Below are 16,233 nucleotides of genomic sequence, written 5' to 3' on the forward strand. Positions count from 1 at the left end.
CGGTTAAGCGTTGGACTTCAGCTCAGGTCATGATCTCATGGCTCATGAGTTTGAGCCCCACATCAGCCTTTGTCCTGACAGCTCAGACCCTGGAGCCTGCTTGGGATTCTGTGTCTCTGTCTCTCTCTGTCTCTCTCTCTCAAAAGTAAACGTTAAAAAAAACTAAAGAAAAAATACAGCATCTGTGACAAAATTATGTGTTGAACAGTTACTTTTAGAAAAACTTTGTTTTCTTTAAAAAAAAAAAGCAGCACTTTCAACAATAGCCAAATTATGGAAAGAGCCTAAATATCCATCAACTGATGAATGGATAAAGAAATTGTGGTTTATATATACAATGGAATACTACGTGGCAATGAGAAAGAATGAAATATGGCCTTTTGTAGCAACGTGGATGGAACTGGAGAGTGTTATGCTAAGTGAAATAAGTCATACAGAGAGAGACAGATACCATATGTTTTCAGTCTTATGTGGATCCTGAGAAACTTAACAGAAGACCATGGGGGAGGGGAAGGGAAAAAAAAAAAAAAGAAGTTAGTGAGGGAGGGAGCCAAACCATAAGAGACTCTTGAAAATGGAGAACAATCTGAGGGTTGATGGGGGGGTGGGAGGTAGAGGAGGGTAGGTGATGGGTATTGAGGAGGGTACTGTTGGAATGAGCACTGGGTGTTGTATGGAAACCAATTTTTCAATAAATTTCATATTTAAAAAAATTGAATGTACCATACACATTTTCAGCTGTTCACATAAACCAAAAAAAAAAAAACAAAAAACAAAAAACCACGCAGCTTATTCAAATTAACTTTTATGCAAAAATAAAATTTATATTTGATTTTTTAAAAATAAAATGAAAAAATAAAAAAATCAATAATCTGTAACAAAATGGACTGGGTTATACCTAAGGTTTTTTAGCTCTTGAAAATTCTGGGAAGCTATTATTGGCTTATAGCTTAGATTTACTATATTCACATATTTAACTTTGATTCTTGAAACTTTACGGTTTTCTTACGTCAATTCCTGGAGCATGTGTTTTGAAATATGATAGTTACACTAAATGGCATATTTTGCAATTCTTTGTCACAGGAACTATGTCTTTTAAGAATATCACTAAACTTTTGATTCATGGAAATGATCATCAAGAGGAAGCTGTTATACGCTTATTTTCTGAATGCAATTTATCTTGTTTTGATAAACAGTGTTTCTAGACACTTGTCACATCAGCAAAATATTTCAATGTTCTTAGGTTATCACAAAGAATAAGGCCACAGAGACCTGTACTCTTATAATGAATTTATGTCAGATTTGGTTTAAATTGAGTTTAGACTATCTATAGAATTCTATTTGATTTTTGTGGCACCTTTCATTTAAACAGCTCAAAGCTATTTTCTTCTCTCATTTGTTAGGTTAGCTGTTCTTAAATCCACATGAAGTAGACAGATCACACTAAATATGCTCTAGTTTTACAGGTGGAAAAAAAATGAGACAGATAAGGAGGTATTCCAGATAATACACAGCAAAGCCAAAACTCAGTTTTTCAGATATAAGAACAAAGGTTTTTGACTAGCTTCTTAACTAAGAATGAACACCTCTCCTTGGGAGTTAGTTGAGGCTGGAAAAATTATATTGACACATGTAGTGACATGCACTCTGTTATCTCACTTAATCCTTATTCCAAACTTAGCAAGTTTGGAATGTTCTTATGCCCATTTTCTAGATGAGGATATAAAGAAAGGCCTAGAAAGGTTAAGTGATTGCCAATGCCACAGAGCTAGGTAGTGTCAGAGCTAAAATTTAAATCTAGATCCACCTGCTTTGAGGCCTTTTCTTTGAACCCCAACTGACCCTGTCTCCCTACCCTGGTTATGCACATATGCTGCACCTGGGCCAGTCCCAGTGTTAATAGCATGCCATGGCTCTATCATTTCAATAAGGTTGATTCCCATAGATAGTGAGAAACTGTACAATTACACTGTTCAGGATAAGAAGTTGAACAACTATGGGGCACCTGGGTGGCTCCGTGGGTTAAGCTTCTGACTTCATGAGGTCATGATCTCATGATTCATGAGTTCGGGCCCTGTGTCAGGCTCTGTGCTGACAGCTCAGAGCCTGAAGCCTGATTCAGATTCCATGTCTCCTTCTGTCTCTACCCCTTCCCTACTCAAGTTCTCCCTCTCCCTCTTTCTCTCTCTCAAAAACTAAATAAACATTAAAAACAATTTTAAAAAAGGAAGTTGACAACTAGTACTGAACTGGTCAATAGTACTTCTTAAGAATGTACTAAAAGAAACCTTTCTTTTTTGACTGGCTAAGTATCATTTATGTAAAAACTATTCAAAAACACATTGTTTTAGGATTCATAGTATGTACTAAAAATATGAAGAAACACTTCTGGCTCAAAGTCTTTTCATTCATTCACTCATTAATTCATTCACCCTTGAGCATTAATCATAAACCACATACCAGCCACTGTGTGAGGTTCTGAGAATACGACATTGAATAAAACAAAGGATCAGCTCTTACGGACTCATCATGAACAGAGAAATAGAATCATACACATCTATATAGCAAGGAAAATGGCACAAAACAGGTATATGTTGATCTCTTGCTAGCTCTCTCTTTTTCTTCTTCTTATTCAAACCCATGAACATGAACTTGAAATTTGGGATGGATACACTTAAAGGTATTCAATGGGCCTGTGTGTCAATGGTCTAAGTATGCTTTCTTGTGAGTTCTTCCCTTCTTTCCGTAAAGGATAAAAATGTCGACCAGGGACAGGTTTTTCTTAGAGCTTCTTTGTCTAGGAAAGCATTTTGAATTAAGAAATATTCCATAAAAATCAATGGGAAAGTTTGGGGTCTAATCTACTATTCAGAAAAGGCTTACCATTCAAATATTTTAAATTAGCTAGATTTAACCAAAAGAAATAAAAAGCCATTTTTAAGTTATAAGACCTATAGCATGTTAACAAAGGAAATGAAAGAAACATTTTACATTCTAAATGTGCATGTGCATGGTAGGGGGACCTGTGAGGCATTGTTTAACTATAAATAACCATTAACTTTAGCCTGTAGTGTGTGATGAACTCTATTTCCTATATGCAATTGCATCTCTGGACCCTTTGGTACATGCACCTGATACACATAGGATACTTTCAAACCTAATAAACTATTCCTAAAAATAAATCCTACATATTTCAAAATCACTTATTTGGAATCCAGGAAAAAAAAAAAAGATTTGAACAAGAATCTAAAGGTGTCCAAAGGGGGAAAAAATGTTTCCAAATACAATAAACAGTTAACGGTAAATTGATTTCCACTGTGAAGCAAACACTTACCTGACTAGAAAACAAGTCATCCACTTAGTTGACCAGTCAGTTCCTCATTTTGAATTAAAAAAAGAGAAGTTGGACAGGAGAAATTCTTTTCCAACACATAGTGGTGGCCATGACAACCTACCACAATGTATAGGTAAAGAACAACACAAGAAATGACTCTGAGATCTTCGAGAGGAAATAAATCATGTGCTGAAGTGTGGGGTGTGAGTTAGGGGATGTTGTGAGTAAAAGGGGACAAATATGTACATTTAACCAACCTACAACTTTTAAAGAACTGTATGAGAGCACAAGAATGGTGAAGATACAGTTCCTAACCTCTAGGTACGCAGTCTAATGGAGAATCGCAACAAATACTGTGGAAAGCATATTGGGGTAGGGGAGTGGGGGGGGAAGATTAAACAGAAAACATTTAGAAAAACTTCATGGAGAAGGAAAATGTGGACTGGCTTCTTAAATGGTTAAGTAGAATATTACCACCTCTGTAGGAGGAGGGGAGACGTGGGAGATGCCACTCCAGGGACAAGGAAAAGTGTGAACGAACCCCCTCCGCTCTTACAGCATTTTGCCTTCTGTGTGAGTCCTTCACCAACGTTATTGTAGTGATCTCTTTTCATGTGTATTTCTTCCTCTACAAGAGGTACTCTTAGGGGCAGGTAGAGGGGGTAGATGAGTACTGTATCCACATGGGCAGCAACTTGCCCAATGCTTGGCACACGGGAAATGTGCAATACATTTACACAATACATTTGTGTTGTGTGGTCAAAAATATGAATGAGAGAAGCAAGCTCAAGATGTGGAGTCTCAAGTTCAAGCGGTATGCAAATGAGAACAAGAAGATGAATACAAGAAATATGAGACATGGGATGGGTGAGCTGTAGGACAGATGGGGAAACTGAAGCGAGGATACAAAGAGTTTAACAGAAATAATGGGTTAGGAATATCTACTGACATTTTTGCATCCAGGATTAAGTTGGTCTGAAATGCATCATACTTGTTCACAAAATTTTATAAGAGTTCTACACTGGAGTCACTTCCAGGGAACAGAACTATGTCATCCATTGTTTATGCAACAGATATTTATAAAACCCTTCCCACGTGACAGGTACTATGTTAGGAGATGGGCACACACACAGTAGATGGTAAAAACAGAAATGGCCCTTATTCCCATGGGATTTTCCAGTCCAGTCTAATTCATTCAGGTATTTAATCAATTCCTAAATACAGAGTACAGAGGTTCTGTTTTGTGCTGTGTGCTTGTGATTCAAGGGATAGAAAGAGAGAGGTCACTACCCAGGACAGGAGAGAAAAGTGCAGTCATTACAGTAACAAAGGTGAGGTATAATTTAAGTGCTGTCAAAATACAGAGTGGGTGATTCATTCAGCTAAAGTCAGCTTCAGGGCTTCACAGATATTTGAACTGGGTTTAAGTTTAAAGGATGTAACTTAACTCCCCAGAAGCCCTCAAACTATGTGTAAAATGCTGTGTATATATATAGGCATATATAGAATTAAATGTGTATTGCTTGGAAAGAAAATATGATACACACTTCCTTTATACCAAAGGTTAAAAATCATTATATAGGGACCATAAAGAAAGGAAAGAGATAAAGAACGAACCAAACTAAGATGTCAGATCAAATTGAAACAAGCACCTTAAAATAAAGTCTATTACATAGTCCTTGGACTAACTTAACAATATGTGCCGTGCCAACAAGAAGGCCAAGCCTGGCACGCTTTCAGAAATGTGCTTTCCTGATGGCATTTTGTCAAAAGAGGCAAAAGTTTTTCAATTTTCCAAGAGATTTATAAACAATATATGGCCAATTCTGATTAATCTCACACTGAAAATTAGAGGTGGAGGTAATATCCCAATTTTAATGATCACACTGAGTACAAGGAAAACCAGCTATTTGCAAAGTGATATCCGGAATGATATCTATTCTGCTAAATAGCACTTGAGAACATTTCAGCAGCTGCCATAAATGTAATATCCAAAACACCTACTAAAGTGGTTCCTCTGATCCTCAGTAAGAAGGGAAAATTTGCCTTGGTTTCTACAAGTGTCTCTGGCAAAAAATGTTCACATGCCCAGTTATACCGATGAGAACGAGGAATGATCCAGTAGTATAAAAGTTAGGATGGCTCGCCATATTTTAAAGCTTAGGTCTCCGAATAAATAATAATAGTAACAACAACAACAGGATCACACTTACCTGTGTCTTTATTCCTATGTATTTGGAAGTCCCTATGAGAACAAACAGGCAGCCTCCAATTTATACACATGTTTTGTTCCAGAAGTTCTTTTATAAGCTGGCTATTTGAAATTCAGTAAATCACTTCCAAGCCATGGTTTGCTTTCCAGGCTAGTAACAAAACCTGGCTTGTTCAACAAACATTTACTAAACATCAGTTTAACTCACAGGGTTGTTGAATTAGAGACCTATGAATTCTGGGCCCAGACCGAAGAAAACCCTGCCATGCAGAAAGACAGGAGGAGAGAAGACACGCAGAGAAGAAAAAGTCAAGCCTGCCCCATGTCCCCTGCAATTCTGAAAGAGAAACTTTGGATCTTCTGGTCCCACTAATCCCAGGTTTCTGAGCCCCCTCTCACTTCCCCAAGGCCCTATTTCCACAGGTTTCCTTATGGCCCACAGACTCCCTTAACCTAATCCATGTGCAAAGCCTGCTCTGCCCTTCAAAATCCTTTACGCTCCAGAAATAAAGACTGGAGTGCTCTCTCTGTGTCATTTCTGAAGAGTATAATCTTTGGAACCCAACAGAAGTGGCTTGAAATTCCAGATTCTCCCAATATTGGCTGGATTGTTTCGAGTAAATTATATAAAATAGTGTAAAACTATGGGCTCCTGACATAGATTGTATAGGGTTGAATCTTAGCTCATAGCTCTGGGACCTTGGAAAAATCTCTCAACCACTATATACTTGGGGGTTTTCATAACGATATAATGGAGCGAACAGTAGAGCTTACTTCATGTTGAGAGAATGAAAATAATTAAAACATTTGGAAAAATTCCTGTGCTTGGTAAATGTCAGCTATTCTTGTTTACCTTTCTGAGCTTCTTGTTCCTAATGATATCTACCCTGAAGGATTGTGGTAAGTGTTACATATAACATATAAAGTACCCAGTACAATGTATTTTACCGCTAAAATGCAAGAAATGTTAGTCTCCTTTTCCTCCTTTCAATTCATTCGTTTTCACCTTTCTGCCAACAGGAAAACAAATTTGCTGGAACTGATAAATGTATCTTTTAACTCTCACAGTTATTACTAAAAGAGACCATTTCTCCAATGTCAGGGTAGGGAACTCAGCTGATAACAACTGAGAGAGAGTTACTGTAGGAGGGCCAAGAAACCCAGATGGATGCAGGGAGTGACTGTAGATGGTAGAAAATGAAAAGCAATGTCAGCATAGGAGAATGCCCCTTCTAAGAAAACTGATTTTGCTCCCAAGATTGCAGAACTCTTAGGATTAAAGGTGTCAATTACTCCAAGATGGAGAAATAAAAAGCAGTATAGCACACATCAGTAGCAACCTTTTCATAATCATAGAATAGAAAGGATGTCTGGTTACTGATTGTCCTTTTTAGTCACCTGCACATTGTTGGGTGTCTGCCATGGCAATGGTTTCACTGCTATGACTTTTTTCTTGATCTTCTTTCCAGGCTTCCTGCTTTTATTCACCCATGAATATTCTCTCCAGATTTTCACATTAGCCCTTTTCTCTTGTCATTTTATTTTGTTTTCTTAAGGGATTCAACTATCATATAGATAATTCTATCTAATTATCTAATTAGATTCTCTGTCTCTAGCTTTGACTTTTTCTTCTAAGCTCTAGACCCATACACACGTAGCCACTGCCTACAGGTCACTGCCACATAGGTATCTCACAAACACTTCTAACTCCATCTGACATTATCTAAATACATTACTTGCCCCCCAAACCTGCTTCTTCCCTGCTGTTTCATACCTTGGTTAATAGCACCAACATTCATCCAACCAGGAAAACCAAAAAATCTGGAAATCATTAAGAATACAGAGATGGGTGTGCTATAACTTTACTCTCAAGAAATAGTCTCACAGGGCACAGGCATGTAAATTTCTCCCTCTTCTTAAAACCAACATTAATGATCTTTGTCACTCTTGTGGAAGTTAGAATTCTACTTTTTGATAAGAGTAAGAATTCTTTTATTTTTATTTTTATTTTGAGAGAAAAAGAGAGAGAGAGAGAGAAAGAGAGCATGTGAGCAGGGGAGGGCCAGAGACAGAGGAACAGAAAGAATACCAAGCAGGCTCTGTACTCTCAGTGCAGAGCCTGGCACAGGGCTCGATTGCATAAACCATCAGATCATGACCTGAGCTGATATCAAGAGTCAGATGCTTGGGGTCGCCCATGGACCCCAAGAATTCTTATTTATAAACTTGTCTGAATTAAACTGTGGTCTCTTTTTGAAACTATGTAGGGCAGGACATATATCTCATTGATTATAACCCCCTGACATATTTCATTGAATACAATTGATCTTCAACAGCTGTTGAAAGTATATATAAATGACTGTAAAACAATAAAGGAAGTGAAAAGTGAGATGGAGACAGGCATAAATAAGTAGCTGTGGGATTATATCAGGGAAAAATTATCTATAGCTGGAGAGAACAGGGAACAAACATTGATATGAAGACAGTAGAATTTGATATGTTCTAATGAAAGAATAGGGGACATGCCAGGCATCGGGAATGTATCAAGAAAAAAGAAGGAAAATTATAGAATATATAAGGAAATAAAATTAAGTTTTTCAGACTATTGAGTATTCAAAGTACAGAAAAAGTGAACAGGGTTAGAGATGAGAGAACTCATTTGCAGGTAAATAGAAGAATACATTTTTAAAAAACTGGAAAATACTTTACACTTATTGATATAAAATTGTTCATATGATTCTTTTAATCATTTTTTGGGTTTTTTACTACAGAACATTACAATCATAGAATACACAATGATACCCTGTACCTGTACCTAGCCTCAAATGTATCAATTCGGGCTATGTCTTACTTCATTTACACCTACTCACTGCACCCCAAGACTATTGTGAAGCAAATGACAGACATTCTATAATTTCACTTGTAAATATATCTGTGTGTATCTCCAAGTGACAAGACCCCTTCTGCAAGCATAACTGTAATAACATTATCACAATTTAAAAAGTAATAGTAACGCATTGTATTATCAATATTCTGTGTTCAGAGTTCCCCAATTTTCTCCTAGGTTGTTTTAGAGTTTGTTTGAATAAAACACGATTTAATGAAGGTCCATATACTGCAATTGTTTTTTATATATCTGAAATCAGTCTTTTTCTCTCTCTCTCTCATTCTCTTTCTTCCCTCTTTCCCTCCCTTTCTCTTAATCCTCTCAGTATAACATAAAATAGATATAGAAAAATACTTCAATGTATATATGAGTTAATGTATTATCGTAAAGCAAATACCTTCAAACCACCACTGAGGTCCAGGAATAGAACAGTACTCCTCACCCCTGAAAAGTTTCTGCATGCCCCATGTCAATCACAGATCTTTTACTATCCCCCAAAGAGGCCATTATCTATACTTTCACAGTAGAATTGTTTTCTTGTTTTCATTTATAATTTCATCACCTCCACAGACACTATAGTCTCAACCATTTTTAAATGTGTCTTATATGTTTCTTTGAATCTACACATTTTCACATCCTGCCTTTCTTTTTTCTTGCCATTTATCTGTTGAATAACTCAAGGCCTATAGAATTGAGGAGGGCACCTTTTGGGATGAGCACTGGGTGTTGTATGGAAACCAATTTGACAATAAATTTCATGAAAAAAAAAATTCTCCAGTATGGATTTTGCTGACTGCAAACTCATTGTATAGATCAATACATTTCCCTCTTCTCTATATATCCTGCAAAATGGCAGCAGGATGCCAATCAGACTCAGGTTTAATCCATTTGGAACAATTATAAGTGATATTTTATTCCTTCATAAGAATGAATATGCCCAGCTGTTTGATTTCTTATGATGGTACCAATCACTGATTCTTAATGTTTAGATTTATTAATTCTTTCGGGGTTGCAAAATGATTATATAAAAACACACTTCTCTGTACTATTTCATTACTCGGTGCACATTTCTTATAGAAAAGGCAGAAAAAATACTTGATATTTTCCCTTTATCAGTTTTCAAGATAACAAACTGATTTCTATCATCCACCAAATGTGACCGATTATTTTGAAATAGTATGAACTTACAGATTTAAATTTAATTCTTAAGATTTAACCCATTGTGACTAATATCCCTCCTGAAGTTCAAATTGTTCCATTTTCAACCAATGGAAAACTCTTAAAGTTAGCTCCTAGGTCATTTCATTAATGACTTAAACTGTTAGATGTTAACATTTTATTTATTTTTATTTTTTATTTATTTTGATTTCTTAAAAAAATTTTTTTAATGTTTATTTATTTTTGAGAGAGACATAGACAGAATGCTAGTGGGTTAGGGGCAGAGAGAGAGACACACACAGAATCCGAAGCAAGCTTCAGGCTCTGAGCTGTCAGCACAAAGCCCGATGCAGGGTTTGAAGTCACCAGCTGTGAGATCATGACCTGAGCTGAGTGAAGCTGGATGCTTAACCAACTGAGCCACCCAGGTGCCCCGATAACATTTTAAACTATGATTATGAATTGCCTATTTCTTCCTTTAAATCTGTCAACTTCTGCTTCATGCATTTGGACACGCTGCTGTGAAGCACACGTACTATTTTTATGGCTTCCTGATGAACTGACCCTTTTATTATTTTGAAAAGTCCTCTTTATCTCCGACAAAGTCTACTTTATGTGTTACTGGCATATCCATTCTAGCTTCCTTATTTTTATTCACCATTTATTTTCCATTTAAAGTTATTTTCTCCACTCTACTTTCTGTACATATTAAGGCATTATCTATCACATTCATTTATAATTATGTTCCTCTTAGTTTCAGGCTTCATTTATGAAATGACTTATTTTCTTCTTTCTAAATTTTTACTGAATTATATAACTTCTGGACTTTTCTAATTCTTATTTATCTATGTTATTCTTTCTCATCTTATATCATTTCTTAATGTCCTGTGGCTCATTTTTGAAACAGTAAGTCATATTATGTCCTTCTGGCATGCATTTTCTTTTTTGATAGAAATGTTATTCTGCTTCTTATTCTCCTTTTTCTTATAACTTGGAATGGGATTTTTCCCTTGGTTTTTTTGTTGTTTATTTTTATGTAAAGTTAGGGGTTGTTTGTTTGTTTGTTTGTTTTGTTTTGTTTTCCCTGAGCTTTTAGGTTGGCAGATTTTCTAACTTCACAGAGATCTCTCTTACAAACTAGGATCTTGAGATTTCCTGAGCCTCTTCTGCTCTTCCATTTTTAGCTGGTCCTTCTCTTTTCTTCCTCTGTATTGTCCTGATCCTGTTTATTTGTTTTCAAGTTTATTATTTATCTATTTATTTATTTATTTATTTATTTATTTATTGAGAGCTCATGCACGTGTGAGAGGGGCAGAGAGAAATGGAGAGACAGAATCCCAAGCTGTCAGTGCAGAGCCCCATGTGGGGCTCGATCTCATGAACCATGAGATCATGACCTGAGCTGAAATCAAGAGTGAGACACTTAACTGACTGAGCCACCCAGGTGCCCCAGTGATCCTGTTTACTTTTGATCACACTCCCAGCAGCTTGTCTTCAGTGGAGGTGGCATTTTATTCAGAGTTACAAGGCACTTGGACTATTTCAGTCCCTTCAAAACTTCTTGATATGGGCCTCTTGGATTCACCTTCTATTTGAGAGCATAACTCTTCCTAATTTCAGCTGCTGTTCTCAAATTGGCCCACCTTACTTTCCAGTGAGTACCACTGGCTTTTGGGGGGTTCCCTATTGTCAGGTCTGCCAGGTACCACATTACTTCCATCTGCCCTCTTCCCTAGACACTGATTCTGTGTGTGGTTTTCCCATAAGTAGACGCATGTTTTACAAACACATGTAAATGTGGTCCAGGAGGGTTTAGCTTTGGCTTCTGTGGATATTTGAAGACATTAAACAACAATGCCACTACCCCAGGGGCCACCTCCAACACTTTCATTTTTGATTAAACAATTTCCAAGTCTCTTAGATGTGCAAAAGACCACAGAAGGATTGTGTCCACAAATGAGGGCAAACATAAACACATACACAAGTAATAATAAAATACAGTGTTGATTAATCAAGGTGTTGAAATACACCAGAAGAACGGGCAGCTGCTGGCCTCACTCAGCAGCCAGCAGAAGTGTGTGGCATTTCTCCAATGGTATTTCATACGAAATTAATAGAAATATAGTAATTCTAGTTATCCACTGAATATAATTTGGGAGATGGTGAATGGAGACAAAGCATTCTCTACCACTTTCTTTAAAATGGCACAAACTGAGGAAGTGATAAAAGATTTGTATAAAGTTATTAAGGAAGAATAAGAAATCTGATGAGCAAAATGGCATTCTCTACATTAACTCAACAGTTATTGGCATTTTAGAGAGGGCAAAATGCTCTTGAGCTTGCTTACCATATACCAAGTGATGGTTGGTTTGACACTGGAAGGAAAAAATCCATCTACATTTGGACAAGTGATCTTCTGAACACCATATTCTATATATAGTCTATGTACTGGGAGTTTCATGGAGGAATTGAAGCAGCTATCTTTCTGAACCACTTCAAGAGGAAATGCAACTTTGCTGCAATACGTGGTGTTCCTGAAAAGAGAAATACACAGTAAATGGACAATCTCATTTTCATTTGATTTAACGCAGCAATCCCATTGAAATGAGCTAAAGGAAATAATGCTACATATGGAGATTTCATTTATCCATAAGTTCATGTAAGAATTAAATGTATTATGGAGGTATTTCCTGTACCAATTTGACATCACAAAATAAAAACAGACACCATTAACTACTATTGGTATACTGAAATATTTACCTTTTAGGGTGACTGGGGAATTGCACTTGTGTTTGAATGTCTGCACACGTCATTTCACCTGCCTGGACAGGGCTGTTCTCCTCCCATCACCCTGCACCTTAGACATTCCCTTGACTGAATTTATCATAGTTCAAACAAGGGCACAATCATGTGTATTTTCTTTTGTTCCTTGCATGTAATACAGTGTCTAAACTTTCAGAAGGCACTGAATAAATATATTATTTTTAATATTTATTTATTTTTGAGAGACAGAGAGAGACAGAGCATGAGCAGCAGAGGGGCAGAGAGAGAGAAGGAGACACAGAATCTGAAGTAGGTTCCAGTCTCTGAGCCTGACGCAGGGCTCAAACTCATGAACTGCAAGATCATGACCTGAGCCGAAGTGGGACGCTTAACCAACTGAGCCACCCAGGCGCCCCTGAATAAATGTTTCTTAAACAAATGGAATGAATGTAATACATGCATCTACATATGGGAAAACAATAAAGGGAACACAGATAATGAAAGTAACTGATTTCTTAGGGTGATGGGTAAATGGGTTATTCACTGTTCAACCTTGTTTTGTGATTTCTGTGTAAGGTGACAAACACATATTAGATATTCATTAACTGATTAATTGAGACTAAATACAATGAAATAGGGAGATGCAATTCCCCCCTTTCCAAGATGAGAAGAGGGGTGTTTAAAGATGACTTATGACAATGGTAATAAGGTGAGAAGAGAGAGTGGCAGCTTTGATTTCTACCTACAAAAAGCAAAAGGTCTATCATGTGAAAGAAATATTCTTTTTTTTTCTTAGTTTATTTACTTTGAGAAAGAAAGAGAGAGAGAGAGAGTACGAGCAGTGGAGTGGGGGAGAGAGAGAGAGAGAGAGAGATAATCCCAAAGTACTGACAGTGCAGAGCCTGATGCAAGGCTTGAACTCAAAGAACCATGAGATCACGACCTCAGCCAAAACCCAGAGTTGGACACTTAACCGACTGAGCCACCCAGGCACCCCTGGAAGAAATATTCTACAGTTGGAAATTATACAGAGGGTAATTTTCAGCTTTGTAAGATATATTCTCTGATTTAAAAAAAAATGATGAACAGTGGTGGGACTGACTTTTCCAGCTCCAAAAGTAAAATATGGATGTTATCTTAAGAGGGACATTGAAGCAAGAATACAATTGGTTCAGTCTTAAAGGATGAATCTTAATTTATGGCCTTAAATACATAAGGCCTTTGATTTTACATGGTTCAGTTTAAGGTCATTTTTCATTTAGGAATCACCTCAGGACAGTGGGAAGCTTCTGGTGTCCCCACCAGACAGGTTCACTTCTAGATTTTCTTTGGGGACACAGAATATTGGCAGACAGATAAACTGAATATATGGCCATCTGATAAGTATGGAAACTGCTAAGTAACATTTAAGGAATACTCAGGCCTAAACAGCCATACTGCTCCTGTAATGTAAAAGAAGATTAGAAAAGTTTGAGGAAGGGCTCTAGATAATTAGGAAACAGAAATGAGATAATGAAACACTAAAATGCAGAGTAGACAACAAGGTCATCCAGAAAGCTACTGACGACCCCTTCCCAAGTATTTCCTGATATCCACTACATGTGGAATGTTAATGGATTAACAACCGTCAAAGATGAAAAGGAGGTCAAGGAGTTTAGGCTAATTTTCTCATTGGGTGGATACAGATACCAAAGTTATCAGATACTGACTTGCATGAGGTCACCAGCTAAGTAGGGTCAGGGCTGGGCAGATGGCCTAGTTTCTGTGTCTTTTCATCCAGTGCTCCTTCCACTATAATCTGTCTTAAACTCTCCTACAACGCTGTCTTGGGACATGAACAGTGGACACAGGCTCCTTGGAAGCCCACATGCTAGTCTAGAGTCCACTCCAATAAAACTAAAGAGTCAGGTGAAAATCTCAAATAGGCCTTCAGAAGTTACAAGGGACTCCCAAGGCCACAGTGATGAAAATGCTCTGTGACAGAGAAAAGGTCCTTTTTCACTTCATCACAACACAGCTTAAATATATGAAAACATAGTCATATTTCTCCATTAGAGAATAGTTAATATCCATGAGAGACAAGGGGCACTCAGAAGAAGATGTGGAATTATCTATCATTATGTTATTCTTTGTTGTACTGGTATGTCATTCAGCCCTATTGTTATGGGCCGAACTGTGTCCCCCAAATCCCTATGTTGAATTCCTAACCTCCAATACCTCAGAATGTGACCATATTTGGAGACAAGCCTTTAAAGAGGTAATTAAGGTAAAATGAGTATGGTGGGCCCAAATCCAATATGATTGATGTGCTTAGAAGAAGAGAATAGGACAGAGATGACACATAGGGAAGACCTTATGAAGACATGGGAAGAAGATGGACGTGTATGAACGAAGAAGAGATAAATGAAATCAACCCTGATGACACATTGATCTTGGAATTCTAGCCTCCCAAACAGTGAGAACACACATTTCTAGTATTTAGTTACCAGTCTGCGGTATTTTGTTTTGGTAGCCATAGCAAACCAATGCACCTATTAAACAGCAGGAAACTATGTAAAAACAAAACAAACACACACACACACAAAAAAAACCCCAAAACAACAAAATAGTTATAAGCCATAAGCCAGATGGAAATTTAAACAACAAAGTAAAGCCTGGATGCTAAAAGGGGATCTTGGGGAAAAAGTAGCCAGAGAACTAAGCCTTAAAATGATTATTCTCTAGGGTTGCCTGGGTGGCTCATTTGGTTAAATGTCTGACTCTTGACTTTGGCTCAGGTCATGATCTCAGGGTCATGGGATGGAGCCCTGTATCCACCTATGCACTGAGCATGGAGCCTGCTTGGGGTTCTCACTCTGCCTCCCTCCCTCTCCCTGCTCCTACCATGCTTGCACACTCTCTCTCTCCCCCAAAATAAATAAATAAACATTTAAAAAATGATTATTCTCGGGGCGCCTGGGTGGTTCAGGCAGTTAAGTGTCTGACTTCGGCTCAGGTTATGATCTCGAGGTTCATGAGTTCAAGCCCTGCGTTGGGCTCTGTGCTGACAGCTGGGAGCCTGGAGCCTTCTTTGGATTCTGTGTCTCCCTCTCTCTTCCCCTCCCGCACTTGCTCTCTGTCTGTCTCTCTCTCTCAAAGATAAATAAACATTAAAAAACTTAAAAATAAATAAATAAATAAATAAATACATAAATAAATAAATAAATAAAAATAAATTATTATTCTTCAGAGGGAGCTCAGTTTTTTAAAGATTTTTTTTTTCAGAGCAAAAAACTATTAATTAATATTAATTAAAATAATAATAGAATGAGTATATTATGTAGTAAAATGCAAAATCTACATGAACTTTCAAAATTAAAAAAATTGATTTGAAAGAAATTTTGCAGTGTTGGTAGGGTGCTTTGGGTTACATTCTTCGATTCCCAATGATATGGTGTTTATTTGCTTCCTAGGGGATTTTGGTGAAAAAATTTGAAAGGCATTGCTCTAAATATATTTGATGGTTCCCAAATACTCTTTCTTCCATGAGGCATCCCAAGGCTTTATTCTGTGCCTGGAATTTTGAAAGATGCCAAGAATAACAGATATATATGGGTTCTCGTCCCTGCCCTCCTTATTGTCTAGGGAAATGAATGCCTCCAGGTAGGGCAGAAATGAAGGCAGGCTCTAATATCAGGGAAAAGGAACAAATAAACAAGATTCCAGCATTAGATAATCCTGATATATGCCAGGGTTTGAAAAGGAACCAATTATAAAGAAAATTCTCAGGAGTACAGCCATTTTCTCTGCACACCTCTTTCAGACAACCTCTGCTAAGCCACTGAGGTGAGGTGTAACTAACTCTTTCTAGATGCTTTATTCCCCTCCCCAGCTTCATAG

At 37.3% G+C, this 16,233-nt stretch overlaps 1 protein-coding gene across 2 annotated transcripts in view; it reads right to left on the reverse strand.

Annotated features, from left to right (window-relative positions):
• LOC102949407 (interleukin 1 receptor accessory protein) overlaps positions 1-16,233 on the reverse strand; it is a 125,142-nt gene that overhangs the window by 23,619 nt on the left and 85,290 nt on the right. For both annotated transcript variants that reach the window (XM_007083548.3, XM_042956261.1), the window contains one exon: positions 11,939-12,125. In XM_007083548.3, the coding sequence (XP_007083610.1) occupies positions 11,939-12,125 (187 nt within the window). The remainder of the gene's footprint in view (positions 1-11,938; positions 12,126-16,233) is intronic.

The sequence above is a fragment of the Panthera tigris genome, chromosome C2 (genome assembly GCF_018350195.1).
Source record: "Panthera tigris isolate Pti1 chromosome C2, P.tigris_Pti1_mat1.1, whole genome shotgun sequence".
Taxonomy (NCBI): domain Eukaryota; kingdom Metazoa; phylum Chordata; class Mammalia; order Carnivora; family Felidae; genus Panthera; species Panthera tigris.